The sequence below is a fragment of the Pongo pygmaeus genome, chromosome 2, assembly GCF_028885625.2.
Source record: "Pongo pygmaeus isolate AG05252 chromosome 2, NHGRI_mPonPyg2-v2.0_pri, whole genome shotgun sequence".
Taxonomy (NCBI): Eukaryota; Metazoa; Chordata; class Mammalia; order Primates; family Hominidae; genus Pongo; species Pongo pygmaeus.
Window position 1 is genome coordinate 124,000,277 of NC_085930.1, and position 16,083 is coordinate 124,016,359.

Below are 16,083 nucleotides of genomic sequence, written 5' to 3' on the forward strand. Positions count from 1 at the left end.
AGGAAACCCAAAGACTACCCACAACCAAAGTTAACATAAAGCATTTTTAAAATTTAAGTGTCTCTCATCATAGTGTAAACATATCCATTCTTTGATTTAATCCAATCATCTTTACAACATAGTTCAATAAAGGTTTCAAAAATAGGCATATCACAAGTTCAGATGTGTGTCTGTTTATGTGTTGTGACAATATATTGGAAGTGGTTGAATAAGTGAATGAATCAATGAATGCATGAGTAAATGTCTATTTTAATTTACAATTATCTTCACTGGGGCACTAAGTTATCATCAATCAAATTTTGATCTGACCATCTAGAAAATTCTGCAGCTATTTGCTTTTTGATCAGCTGTTATTATTTGTGGTGTAAAGTATAATTTGGTGACTTTTTGGTAGTCATTGGAAAGGTCTTCTTTGGGAACACAGAAAAAAGCAACAGGAGTTCCTGATATATTTTTGAACTGGCTTGAAACATTCCTGGTTCCACACCACTCCACCAATCATTTGGGAGAGCACAAACAAGGTTGATGCAGGCAGTATTTTGCCTAAAGTAAGAAAAAGCCTCAGATGTATAGAATACCTAACCAACACAATGTTACCAGGGGTCATCAGGGTCCCTGTCATAATTAAGTGGACTACTTCTGAGCTAAGGGTGACATTAAAAACATTTTGCTACCAATATGTCGTAAACACTGGCTGATCAGAATTTAAATGCACGAGTAGGATTTGGGGGAACTCCTGCTGTGCCAGCCAGTACCCCATTCTTGCTGGATCATGATGCTCCTGGAGGAGGCACTGGGGAGGAAGGGGAAATGGAGTTGCATTGATGGCCTAGGGGCAGTGTCTATTTACCAAATGATAAGATACATTTTAATATACCAACAAGTTGCATGGCCCTTCTAGTATATGGAAGCTGAACATTAGCCCTGCCCTTGGCTTCAGCTTCTTTAGGACAGTGGTTCTCAAAGTGTGGCTTAAATACCAAGAATTCCTAAGATCGTATTAGGAGATCTATAGGGTTCTCCCTTTTTAAATGACTTATCTAGATGAAGGAAGAGTTTTCTCTATATGTTTAAAGCAAGACAGAGTATAGCAAAAGAGAGAATGCTGAAGTACATGCACAAATCTGGCCATTTTTTACTGAGCCAGACACTAAAGCAATTTGTAAAAATAGAAAAGTGCACCACTTTTCTTAAAAAATTGCCTTTGTTTTAAAAAATATATTTTAATAAAATATACTATTTTTATTAGCACATGATGAGTTAATTTCTGTTATTATTTATTTTGTTGTAAGTAATAATTTTTAAGAGTATAAAGGGATCCAGAGACCAGGAGTCTGAGAACTGCTACTTAAGGAAATAAAACAATAAGAACTGTAGAACACCAAGGAGGAAGAGCCTAATAGCCCCCATCCCTCGATCATTTTATTCAGAGTTCCAACTGTCTCTTGAAAGATTAGTTAATAATCTAAAAAATTCTTGTGTTTTTCACTTATGCAGAACATGGCCACTAGCATATATTTATATTTCAAAATCTTGCTAATTTATACTAATTTCTGTGTATAAAGTTTTCTGTATTAGATTTTTTCATAAAGAAGTGCATTTAGCCAAACTTTGCTAATAAAATTTTTATCAAAATGCCATGAGGAAAAAATAGCTTTAAACAATAAATTAAAATTTTAATTAGTCTATCAATTGTCATGCGAATGGTACTTCTAAAATATTTGTAATCTATTGGTTTTGTATCCTAAGAATTTCATCAGAAATCCCTTTCACATAACCATTTTTACTTATCTTTTAGGAGAGAGGAAAAGTAAACGTTAGCCTTAGTCTGTGCTATTATCTTCAATTCCACAGCAGCATAATCTAAACTACCATCTTTCATTTTATCTAAGACAAGGATTCAAAGGTGTACCATTGTTTCATATATCAAAACAAACAAACAAGCAAAAACAAACACCCCAAATGATCTCTTTGTAAAGTTGGTATGCCAACCTTAGTATAATGGTAAATGAAAAACAAAACTACCCATTAAAAACAGACAGCAAAGAAAGTTACTTGTCTCAATCATGACACTGAATGAAGGAAGGGGTCAAAAAATCAATCAAACAAACAAACAAACAAAAAACCCTCCTTTAAGAATCTAACCCAGATCCTGGCTTTGGTTAGTGCTTTTATTTAGGAAACCAGTGTGGTCAAAGACCTTAACCAGTCAATGTAGGTAGTGCCCTCAAGTGATTAACAGGAGCAAATGTATATTATCTTGTAAAATGCCACTTAGTATAAGAGAAGCAATTTCAGAAGCTTTAAAGTGTGGAAAACAGCAACAACAAAAACATGTGTCTTAGAATCAAACACGGTAACCAGAATTTCCTGGCATATAAAATTAATTAAATATTGCTTATATAGGATTAATGTGTATCATGACAACTTTATCAACTTGCAAATATACTTTAGCAAGTAAAATGCAAGGGGGAAACGGAAGCAAAAAATATAAAGTGATGGGCACACAGTTATCCAACATTCTTTGGGTATCTACTTCTAAGACCACAATCAAAGTGTACAAATTAATATGCGCATCCCCAAACAAAAATTTGATAAGCATACTTCTAGGGCATGCTATCTCTCTGCCTAATCTATTTTCTCTCAATGTGTATATATATTTGAAATATATTTTATTCATCACAGATAAATTTTATCATGGTCCCTTGATTTTCATAGATCAACAGGAAAATTTATAGCTCTTAAAAATCAACTTTTGAAAACAAAGATTAGGAATATACCTTTAAAACCTACGTTTAAATTATAAGGTGCTCTGGGTCCTAAACTCAACTCCACAATGCTTCCACATCATAGTACATATAGCATTTATCATGCTTTGAAGCAAAGTCTTAGATTCTATATACAGTAGCCAGGTGGCAGCTGTAAGTCTCTACATTTTGTCTTTAGTGATTCCATTTTCAAGAAATGTACACTGAGATGAAGTGTCTTGCTGCAATTGCCATCTATTGTATGAAGGTAATATTATAGTTCCTTAAGGAGACAGAAACTGAAGCTTCTGTCATTAATGCCAAGTTGCTAATTGAGTCTTGGGGCTTTGTGATGATAGTCTGTGACCCAAAGATATCTCTTATCAGCAGGCATTTTATCCAACCAAATTTTAAAATGTCAAATGAGTCTTTCTAGATTATGCGTGTTTGGTAGGGGACATGTGATAATGAGTGCTATCAGGCATCAGTTGTCTTCTGGGGCCAATAGGGTTATCTGCTGATGCACTGGACTCCATGCTAAAAACACATGGATCACCCCCTCCACCTCCTTTTTAGAACATAATACCCATTGCCTTTCTAAAGTTGAGAATATTAAAACTCTTTATCTTTTTTATTAGCTTTTGATGCTCAATGATGATTCTGTTTTTCATGTCTTAATGTAATGAGTTACAGTTTATATAGTACTTGAACATAACTATAACCTTTAAGAGGGGTTTTGAGACCTGCATGGAAACACTCAAAACAAACAATGGTCTTAGAAACAGAAACTGAAAAAAGGCTAAAGGATTTGCTGAGAAAAATTCCAGCTTCCTTTCTTCTTTACCACTGTTCTGTCAGTATTGAAAGTGTAAAATGCTGCATCAAGTACAATGCTTCTTAAATGATAAATGGATGAAGTAGGTGCTTTGAATGAAATACTAAATAAAGCTCTTCTGTTGAAAGTATGGCCTTGGTACAAAATGGCATTGATTCAAGTCATTCAAACAACTCTATTCCATTTCACAAATAATGAAAAGACCTCATGGAAGCTCAGGCACCTTTTCCTTGTCTTCTTACAAAAAAGTAACAAAAAGAACCCATTCCTAAGTGGCATTGGATCCATAAACTGGCTTTTTTACCAGTGTGTATTGAGGGTAAATGGATAGTGAGCTGTTCAGTGCTTTTCCTTCTCCTCGTGAAAAGCAAAATGCTGTATGTATCAACTTTTCTCCCTCTCTTTTGACCAAGACAATATCTTATTTTATATATATATATAAAACAGATATCAAAACATTTATGAACATATGGGAATATGCATAAATATACATACATGTGCAAGTAAACCATCTCAATAGCAGGATGAAAAACAACTAAATTTTGTCTGCCTGTTTCAAAACACAAACATTCAACTCTCCCTATTGATTTCACTGAAAATATTTTGTTAAGTAATTATACCCTCATTTTATAGCTATTACACAAATAGAAATCAATTCTTTGTAGATAAGTATTTCAGTGAGTTCCTTTCAGGTTCAAGTTTGGTTAAAGACAGAAGTCTTGCTGTAGTGCAGAACTGAGGTTAATTTTGAAGTCCTCTACTCCTCAATATTTTCATCTAGAACACATTAACATGGGGCTGCTCACTTGCCCCTTTGAAGACATTGGGTGTTCCATGGGACCCAATTTCATTATGGCACCATAGGTCTGCCTTGCCACCTTCTGAGGGATATCTACTGCCAAATTTCAGAGCAAATGTCAGTCAGGACTCACCTCTCCTTCCCTGGGCCAAGGCCTCCCATTCTGGGTATATTTGCTTTGATTCTGTCGTTTCTTTTGTCCTCCATCAGCGAATTTGCACAGCAAAGGCTCACTGGGGGCTGGGAAGATAAGAAACCAATTCTACATTAACAACTCCCCCTTAAAAAATAAGTGATTCATTATGTGAGTCACAGTAGTGCTTTGTAATGAGTATCTTTTGAAGTAACATCTTGCTTCTGAAGAGATATTTGGCCCCCTTTTAGTCTCAGCTCTATTGGCCGCTGTTCTAACTAACTGGGCTTCAAAAAAGTACTGGCAGATCATAAAAGAATACAACCAATATTGTTGAAAAAATAATCAGTTGAAGCAGAATGTGAATTTGCTTCAGAAGTAAAGAGGCAAGCACCGACCCTTCCAGTAATGTCAGAAACGTGTTCATAATCGGTATTTATATGTGGATAAATATTTCTTCCTCAAAGCAACCGCGTTTGCACTGTAGAAACTGAAGGATTCAATTTTGGAAAGAGATGATTAGGAGCTTCTTTCTCAAAAGAGAGACATTTTGCTAACTGCAATCAAATTAGCTTTTAAAAAGTTAGTCCCCTGTAATTTCTAAATGGCTAGAAGCTGATGCTCCACCCAACCCTTTTCACTCCAATTTTCCAGTAAAATCTAGTCAGAATCCCAGAGAGAACAATTATTAGAATGTTAAGTGAACCCACATGATAAAAATATAGCCAAAGGATATGGCTATAACTTGTGAGTCCCAGATTGCTTGACGTGGTCCTACATGACTCAGGTAAATGTATTTCCCAAGAGAAAGTGACCAAAACTGATGTCAGAACTCCTCTTCCAACAATTACATTGGAAAATGACAATCTTTTAAAACCCAACAGGGCAAAATTATTCTTTGAGAACTGATGTTCTCCTTCACATCCCTGCTTGACTGGAAAATTGCTGCTTGTTATCACAATAAATATACTTTTAAACGAATGAATAAAATGAAAGCCAAAGTGGCCTGACAAACTTTTTTAATACATTAATATGGCTGGGGAGGTTAATTCCTTAGTTTATCTGCTTGAATTAACCAAATATTAATTTCTCAGTTTACAGTCTGAAAACCAAAATGACCACCCTGCACAACTGTTACTCATTAGGAAAAGTATGTTTTACTAAAGATTAATTATACTAAAGGCCCTAATTCTTGACCAATCCGTGTGTCCTTGCTTTTTGCTATATAATATTGTGGAGCCCTCTCACTCTGACTCTAGGTCTGACCCCATGTGATTGCTTTGGCCAATGGGATGTTAGCAAATGAGACATGAGCAGAAGCTTGAGAGTTGCTTCTTTTGCTCCTCTGCATGGATATGTGAACATGCCCAGGTTAGCCTGCTGGAGGATGAGATGCGAATAAAGATACGTCATCCTTAACATCCTAACATTCCAGCCAAGGCCATACTAGATCATCCAATGCCAGCCACCACCCAGACATGTGAACCTGCACATCCAAGATCGGTAGTGGTGCGGAGTTAACTTGCAGTTAACAACAGAAGAAAATATATAAGCCTAGGTGATATAAACTGAGCCCACCACACAAATGTGTAAGCTAAAGAAATCTTTGTTTCATGCCACTAAGATGTTATAATTGATAAGTGGCATTATTGTCTTGATAGGTAACTGACACAACTTCCCCAACACCCATTCTCCCCCATTCCCACCCCAGCTAGATTCCTTGCATTTACTTATCTGGGTAAAGTTAAACATTTTTAAGGAATTAATGAGAATTCCAAAATTGTTTCCAAAATCAACGTGGAAAAAGAGTACAATCAAACAGGTACCTACAAATAAATATTTGAAAATCATTTGGCTCTAAGGGGGAGTCGTATTTTGTCAAATCCTTTTAGCTCACTCTTTATTAGCAGCAACTTTGTTTATCAGTACTGGAGGGAATGACTCAAAGAGACAGGGGTCACCATTGACCAAGAGAAATAAAAAACAAAATGTCATACCTGCCCTATACAGAGCACACAGTTCTGTATAGAGAGAGCACTCAATAAATACCATTGCCTCACTGAACACAAGTGGTTTTTCATACTGACTGCTCTGATGAGCCTCTGACTTCAGTGACTTGGGTGAAGCCAGAAAAATCACACAAGAGAAAGACTGCATCATGGAATGTCTGTAGATAGTCACTGCCTTTATGTTAGAAGTACTGTAAATTCTGATTCCTGATTCTTTATGTTAGAAGTACTGTAAATTCTGATTCCAGATGAAAAACCTAAATGCTAAATGCAATCATTGCATCCCAACATTCTCTGAGTAACATAATTTCCTGTGAGACTTCAAAACTATATATTTATATCACATGTAAACTCATCCTCCTTTATAGAGTATTTTCTCTCTTGCCATTTTAAAGATTCAGGTACATACAGCTATTAAAATGGGATGGTCATGCTAACATATGAGTTCATCACTGTCAGTGGTACAAATTTCTCACAAAAGGTAAATCTAGAAGCGCCTTACATTTCTTGCTGTAAAGAAACTGGTTCCAATTTCTCGTGAGGAGAGATGGCAGCTTTGTGTGCCTCTGTTAGGTAAGAAATTTTCCTAGCAACTACATTCACAGACACACACATAACACCCACAGGTAAGTTTTTATGTTTGTTTGTTTTTAACAGGTTTATTGAGTTAACTGACATAAAATAAACTGTATATATTCCCAGTATATAATTTGTCAGCGTTGATATATGCATATGCCTATGTGACCATCACCATTGTCAAGATAATGAACATATCTTACCAGTCAGAAGCTTCTTTATACTCAAACATAGTCTTTTTTTTAACCGAGGAATGTTATCCAAGGAGAGGACTGTTTTTTTTTTTGTTTTTTTTTTTTGTTTTTTTTGTTTGTTTTTTTAGTATTTGGTGTTAATAATAGACTAAAGTTTATCAAGCACTTCCATTTTACATAGATCATTCATTTAATCTTTACTACAACTCTATGAGGCAACTAATATTTTTCCCTATTTTACCAGTAAAGGAATTGAGATTCAGAATGGTTTCGTGGCTTGCTACGGGTCACACACCTGGGATTTAAACCTAAGTAGCAGCTAAACCAAGTGCAGTTGTACCAATACTGAATTAGAAATCAGGCTTTATCTGCTAGGTATCATCCTTGAGGAAAAAAATATCTTGTCATACCTATTTGCATTGTGTCCAAATAAGCAGAATTGACTCATACATAAGAACTTTTGTGTCCAGATTTATTTGTAAGTCCTACAGTCCATGCATGATGGGTCATCAGTGACCCAATATGGCATGAGGTCGAATTTGATTGTCCTCTTGGATGTCTAATTCATAGGTGAGGAGCATGTTTTCACTGCCTTCCTTAGTCCCCATACCAGTTTTCCCTTAATATCATAAGGCTTCTGTTAATGTCAGATTTATATTTAAAAAGAGACCAACTTGCTTATTTTGTTCTTAAAACCTTCCCTGATAATTTCCAGATTTTTATTCTGCCTTACAGCTGTAAGAACACATTGACCAGTGGCTACAGAAAATTCTGGGTTTCTTTTCCAAGTTGTAAATGGTAATCTGTTTTTATTTAAGTTTTACCTTTTATACAGCTTTGGGTAATGGCTTTTATGAAACATATTTCTACTCTTTGAAGCAGGGTTGTTTATTGTCCCCTAATAATGGTTCTTATAAGGTTTATAGGATAGTCCCTGGTTCTAATAGTCTAGAATATTACTTCTCTTTAGGTAGTTTCTATAGGCTCATATTTCCATAGGCTTTATCACATAATTTGGGGGCACTTAATTATTAAGGGTGCCAGCTTCCTGGGTTTGAAGTCTGGCTCCCTTACTTGCTAGCTACAAAATACTAGGCAAATTTCCTTCCTTCCTTCCTTCCTTCCTTCCTTCCTTCCCTCCTTCCTTCCTTCCTCCCTCCCTTCCTTTCTTCCTTCCTTCCTCTCTCTCTCTTCCTTCCTTCCTTCCCTCCTTCCTGCCTCCCTCCTTCCCTCCCTCCCTCCTTCCCTTCCCCTTCTCCCTCCCCTTCCTTTCCCTTCCCTTCCTTCCTTCCTTCTTTCCTTTCTTTTACATTTCTGTGACTCATTTTTCTTATGTATAAAATGGGGAAATAATGTTAAATACTTCATAGAGCTATTGTGAAAGTTTTTTTTAAAGAATGTATTATATCTAAATAAATACTGAATCTGTTTGCTGCAAAGATTATTATTGATTAGAATCTCTGTCAGCCACTTCCGAGTTACCAACTGTGAAACCTGGTCATGTGTCAGTGTCAGAGAGTTTGGAACGTTTAAGCTTTATTTTCATCAGCTCTCTTCCATTTTAACTCCATGGAGGCTTTGTCAACATACAGAAGTTGCAACTGTCTTCAACAACAACAAAAAGATGTGTTCATGGAAAAGATCTGTGTTTCTAAAATGGTTCTTGTTTGCTATAGCTTGTCATTGGGTCATCTGGCCACTACAGCACTAGGTCCCTTTCCTGAGTCATTGCCAGAATTTGGCTTTCATTATCTCCTATGTATGATGCATGTTACGTCATTATTATCTGTGTTAACCTCCAATTGCCTATGATGAATGCTCTCTGTTCCTTTGCTGTTGTTTCTGATCATTAGTACTATTACTATTATCTTGCCACTCAATTGCAAAAGTTCTGCTAGCAGTTTAAATCCATCAGGGTTGTATTTTACTACTAGGAAAACTACTGAGCCATCTACATAGTACTAGATTTCACTGGGGTTTCCCTTTTCCAGGTCCCATATTAAAATGTTAAATAATTACTGTTGCTAAAGCTAAGTTCCAGAAAATCTTTCCTCATTAAAAGAGACCATCTCTACCTTTCGTTACCTCTCCCTAAAACAATTACATATCTATAATTACATTCCAAAAAGACAGGTCTTTCCCAATTCCCGTATTTAAACATTTGTATTAAATAAATAAAATAAAATGCTCTAAATGAGTTATTTACACTAATATTTCTTCTACCGACTGGCATAAAAAAATTTAGCAGAGGCATCCCTTAAACAAATATTACCAAATAACAATGTTCTAGATTGCCAAGGATCAAATATATAAAGAGTATGAAATTCAGGATTTTAAGCCTACCTTAAAATTTTCCCTTATTGTAAAGAGAACTTTCAAATAGTTATTTTTAACACTAAGAGAAAATTTAAAAGTCATAGGGTGAGATTTTCTTAGCTTTCAACTAAGATCTCTTTGTGAACTGTCTCATAAATTTTACAATTTTTTTAAAGGTCTCAAATGTTAGCCACCCTGATATTTGGGGATCTGCATAAGCAGTTAGGCTATGAATATTGATAATGACCTATTCATATTTACTGACATTGCTAAGTTAAAACATCTGATTCTATTAATTTTAAGATGATTATATACTGTTAATTTTAAGATGATTATAATGGAAGACAGATACAGCCACAATGTTTTACTAGATACATTTAAAAAAATTCCAGAAATACATTTTCTTTTTTTTATTATTATTATACTTTAAGTTCTAGGGTACATGTGCACAACGTGCAGGTTTGTTACATATGTATACATGTGCCATGTTGGTGTGCTGTACCCATTAACTCGTCATTTACATTAGGTATATCTCCTAATGCTAACCCTCCCCGCTCCCCCACCCCACAACAGGCTCCGGTGTGTGATGTTCCCCTTCCTGTGTCCAAGTACATTTTCAAATGTGCTATTTCAAAAACAATGAATATATTTCCATATTATCCTTAAATTTCAGGAGTCAAATTCAGATTAATTTCCCAAAGAGAAATATTTCATTGAGAGTGTCAGAGAAAACATTATTAGAAGAGGTGAACTAAAATTCACATAATCGTCTTGTTCTTAGGTAATTCCTAAATACCTTTAAGATAAAATCCAAATTGTTTGATTAGAAAATAAGAACTTTTCCCCTTCATCGTATCTTTATTAGTATCCTTCCATCCCTGAATAGTTTACACTCTGTCACTTCCTTTGTTTTTTTTTTCTTTTTTTTTTTGAGACAGAGTCTTGCTCTGTCTCCCAGGCTGGAGTTCAGTGGCTTGATCTTGGATCTCAGCTCACTTCAACCTGTGCCTCCTGAGTTCAAGTGATTCTCTTGCCTCATCCTTCCGAGTAACTGGGACTATAGGCACATGCCGCCACACTTAGCTAATTTCACTCTCGTCACTTCTAAGGGCAGTTCCTCCCTGCCTGGAATTTCTTTTCCCAACTGCCCCCGCCACACATGCACACACACACACCCCTCCATCTGGCAAATGACAAGGAAGCCCTCTTTGACTCCCAGCTCAGAGTGATATTATCTAGTGTGTATTTGGCCAGCTTTCACAGGTTGAATGCTGTTTCTCTTTGTGTTAAATAAATCCTTTGACAGGATTAATTTATTTCCAGGTCTGAGGGTAGAAAGTGATCATAGGAGAGGTTGGAGTGAAGTTTGCCATGTGTGTATGTATGTGCACGACGTGTATGTGTGTGTGCACACTGTTAACAGCATTTTGCACTTAGTTATAGATAATACCTGAAAGTGATGTTACTCACAGTAAGGTCAATGAACCCAGCAGCAATGGAATCATCACCTGGGAGCTTGTTAGAAATGTAGACTCTTGGGCCCATTTCCAGACCAACTATATCAAAATCTGTATTTTAACCAGATCCCCAGGTGATTTCTGTGTATGTTAAGATTGAGAAGAACTGTTTCGGTTATGACTGGCTCCATAACTGAAAGAGGAATGCATATTAAATGTTAAACATGAAATACTCTGAATAATTAGAGACTTCAGTAGCACAGAAATATTATATTGCTTACAATTTCCTTACTGTGGGATTATGGTGCCAATTACTTTCGTTTAGTCTCTTTTAACAGTAGTTAAAATAGAGACTAAATGAAGAAGAGGGCTTTGTGGAAGTGGGATGCTGTTATAAGCCACAGACTTTGATGTGCTAGAAGACATTATGGTCTATGATGCAAATGGGGAGTATTTAAAATATAATTATAACAATGCATGGCAATAAAGTTGCACAGTAATTATGAAGGAGAAATTACTGTTTGCTTGCTTAGTGGAGTATTTCTAGTCTTTCAAACTTTGTATTAAACATGCAACATACAATGCATAAACTGATATAATGATCAGATGGCTTATAGGATTTGATGTTTTAAGCAAGCAAACAAAACATGACAAAGATTTTGCTTGTCAAAATTAAGGTATGAGAATTTATTTTGATTTTCTGTTTACAATTTAAAATACACGCAGTTTGATAAGTCACTAAAATGTTCTTTAATATGCTATTGATGAGAAGATATTGACATCTAAGATATCAACAGCAGAATTCCTGCTTTCCTTAGAGAAGCTGAACACTTTTAATTTTAACATTCAATTTATTTAAGTTATTCCAGTGTTTGCATTGGACTGTGGTGATGGTTTTAAATATTTCTTTATTGCTAAAACATTACTGGTCTGGTACTTTAACTATTAAATTTAAAAATTCCTCATTTCAGATAGATTCCAAATCTTCAGGAAAAAATAAGAGTGGGAGGAGCTGGGTGGAGAAGAAAAGCTAATGACAACAGAAGCAGTTTATTCAAGGTGAGTTTATAAAATCTTAGTATAAGAGTAGACAAAATAAAGGACTTTAAAAAAGAATCTCAAAAATTAAAAGTTAAAATGTTATAAATTTTTGATCCAGGAGTTACCTTTAAAGAAAAATTGTGAGGTTGTGAATTATTTCTCAATTGAAAAAATGAAACAAATGATCACGAGGTCAGGAGATCGAGACCATCTTGGCTAACACAGTGAAACCCCATCTCTACTAAAAATACAAAAAATTAGCCGGGCGTGGTGGTGGGCGCCTGTAGTTCCAGCTACTCAGGAGGCTGAGGCAGGAGAATGGCATGAACCCGGGAGGAGGAGCTTGCAGCTAGCCGAGATCGCGCCACTGCACTCCAGCCTGGGCGACAGAGCAAGGCTCTGCCTCAAAAAGAAAAAAAAAAAAAAAAAGAAAAGAAAAGAAACAAATGAAACCTCCTCCCTAAACTATTCCTGTGATATTCTGGGTGACTTGCACATTAAAAAGCTGTTCATAGTAATGGATGAAAACATGATACTAATAGAAGGATGATAATGAAACTCAGGAGCATTTTTAACACAGTCAATCTTTTATTTATTTTTTGACCCACATGTATTCAATACCAAATAATACTGGCACTACTCTAAACTTTGCTCCTGGCAAAGTGGTCACAGTCTAGAAGAGGAGAAAGCCAAGTAAAAGGAAAACTCAAGATTACAATGGCTGCTATAATAGAAACGTAGATAGGCATTTGTAGAGCATGGAATGGATGTCAACCTCCAGCACTACAGTCAGAGAATATCCTTTAGCTTAGAAATCACATCCAATTCCACAGAGTTTGAAACAATGGTTTGCATATATGCCCCACCTCCCACCCCATGCCAGCTGCCAAATCATGAACTAGCACATGGAAAACAAGTCAACTGTCACTTACTCTGGATAAAAACAAGTTTTAATCAAATGTCTGTTAAATGAAAATATAAATTAGGAAAGTGGATGCGATGCTAAGATTTAGTCAAAATGCTTTAAGAACGTCTGGGGCCATCTAGACCTGATGTTAAGAACTGGTAGCCCTGCAACAAAAACTTAGAACTCCTTTTGTCCTTGCTCCAACACTCCACAATCCTTCCAAATGCAGACAGAAGTAGTTTATACTGATTTGGAACAAAAAATATTTATGGAAAAATGCTAGAAATAAGTGTCTGAAGCTAACTGTATGCTGGAACCCATGCCTTTAATTATTTTCACTTATCCTAAAACACTATTTTGTTTGTTATATCCAGGAAGGTCTTGCAGAATAAGGCCTCTGAAATGTTTGCAAAAGGTTTTGTTAGAAAACGTCCACTTTCTTTTCCACATGTGCCCTATGCATGATAGACTTCTGATGCCTACCAGTGTGTGTATGTGTGTGTGTGTATGCCCCCGTGCATATGTATGTATGTATGTATTTCTAGATATAGAGCTGGCAAGCTTTCAATTTAAACCAATTTACATGGCAAAAATTACTTGAAGGTTACAACACAGAATTATTATATTTTGGAGTTAGAAAACCTGCATATGGCAAAGGAAGCTATTTGGTTACATTTTCTTTTGACTCTTAGCGTCCCGTTTAGTATTTAATTATGTTTTGTGTACAATAATAAGCGAGGCATAGCTAGGTATGTAGTTCTTAGTTGTAATAAAATCCCATGCTGAATGGCGTATAGATCCTGTCTGCCATATAACTATAAAATTTTCTTAATTCAAACTCTTGATTTTGTCAATAAGGAAAATAAAAATAAAAGTTTAACGAATTGCTAGCTAATTTGTGGTAGTTGGTGGCAAAGTTACAATCAGTCCTTTTGATATCTAAGTGAACGCTTTCTCCAACTGCTTACTTTCTACCCTCTTTACCATCAGAAGGAATAGAGGATGAAGTTTGATCAGTTCTTATGACTGACTTTATCAATTTGGAATGGGGCAAAAAGATTGAGTACTCACAAAAATATAATTACAGTGGTTCTCTGGACCAGGTTAGAATCAAAACCGAAAGCTAGGAAACCAGTTAGGTCTCCTAAAAGAATGTATGCTGCCCCTCTAATAATGGCTTGTTTTAAAATAATAAACAAATCACCTGGATTATATTTATAAGTGTCAGGCTCATGTTTATGCCTATCATTTAGGCCAAAAACCGGTGAGGGAATATAAACTAAAAAGAGGAAATAAATAAAAAATAGCGTACGTTGATAAAATGTAATTTTCATGCACACGCCTAATTTTATCCCTCAGTAATGGATTACTGCTTATATTTGGTTTTATATATAATTCTGTACTATGTGAAATAGCCTTACAAGAAAGAAAATGCCCCACAGTGACGATAAAAGCAGAGAACAGCTATTTGACTAGAAACAGCATAGAGGAAATCACCTTTTGACAAATTGTATTACAGCCTAAACAGTGATCTCAAGATCTCCTCTCTGTTTGAAAGATTAAAACACCATCATTTAAAAAAGTTGTAACAATACTCTGATAATTCCTTCCCTATATAAAAAGATGGTTCTAAAAGGAACAACCATGCCCCATAAGGGGAATAATGTAACGCTATTGTTTCAAGTGGAAAAAGTTAATGTTTCAAGTAGATGGGACATAAAGTTTTCACTGACAGTTAAATTTAGTTCACTTTTTGGGGAAAAGGCTGGAACATTGTTGGTGCTGAATGAAGGCAATGTTTTGACACCAAGACATTGGAAAGTCCCAGCACTTCCAAGAAGTATCAGTTGGTTGATGTAGCAACAGACTAGCGAAACTTGTGTGGCTAAAAGGCAAAGCACCAAGGAAAAAGTTACTAAGATGAAGCACCTTTGAAATTAGAAGAATCTTATTTATTGACCAAGATGAACTGTTTCTGATCCTGCCTCATCCCTCCCTCCTCCTTTCCTCCATAGTATTGCACTTTCCTCTGAGAGAGCTCTTTGTATACTGTATTTTATGTTTATAGATTACTATGTACTATATATAAGATGAAATTTTTTTATTAGAAAGAGGTACAAAGAAGAAAAATATCACTATAATCTTACAGTTCAGATACCCCTTTGATATTAAAAATGAATTAAAAAATGGAAAAAGGACATGTAAAAAGTTAGTAAATTCAAACTATAGAAAGGTTAAAAATAAAAAATACCTCTTTTAAATCCCCCACTTTTTATGATTTCTTTCAAAAATGCATAACTATATACATCTACTAATTTGTTTATTTAGTTCTTTTTTTTTAATTTCAAAGATGGTAGTATTGCTTAGTATGTTGGTTTTGTTTGTTTACCTTAATCGTATATGAAGAATTTTCCATATTAGCACATATATCGTGAAATGCTGCTTAGTATTGTGGCATAATTATGATGTATCATAATTTATAGATGTTCATCAATATGGGATGAGCTAAATGTCATTAATTTTCCATAATGCATTCCCATGTTCCTCTCCACTACTATGAGAATTTGATTTGATTGAGGTCAGGAGCTGGGCCCTATTCACCGTTGCCTAGTGTCTACCTCACTGGTCCTGCAGAGTGGCTGAGGGTAATACACATGTCAATATCCTTTGATCAAATTATTAAATAAATGTAGACAGACAAACAAAATAACTTCTTAATATTACTTCTATAATGAAATGTAGTTGGAGAGCAGGGGCACAACCTTTTTTTTTTTTTTTTTAACAAAAAAAAGACCATAGAGTCCCCACATTTCCACATGTAAATGTAATTAGCCAACCTACTTGAAAAAGAAAAAAATAATAATAACAAGAAAGAATTCCAAGTCATATTCCCAGGTGTAACTCTGATTTCAAGTGAAACTCATGTTAACCACCCTAGGAAAAAACAAATGGGGGCCCTGGTGGGGGTGGGGGTGGGGATAGATAGGGAGGAATCTTTTAATGTAAAACATTAGGATCCTTTCTAGTAGAACATTCACTTAGGATTCTCCACCAAGGAAGCAAATACAT

General features: G+C 35.5%; 1 protein-coding gene across 19 annotated transcripts in view; it reads right to left on the reverse strand.

Moving 5' to 3' along the window:
• RBMS3 (RNA binding motif single stranded interacting protein 3) overlaps positions 1–16,083 on the reverse strand; it is a 764,097-nt gene that overhangs the window by 156,698 nt on the left and 591,316 nt on the right. For all 19 annotated transcript variants that reach the window (XM_054479599.2, XM_054479608.2, XM_054479604.2 and 16 more), the window contains one exon: positions 4,515–4,621. In XM_054479599.2, coding sequence (XP_054335574.1) covers positions 4,515–4,621 — 107 coding nt within the window. The remainder of the gene's footprint in view (positions 1–4,514; positions 4,622–16,083) is intronic.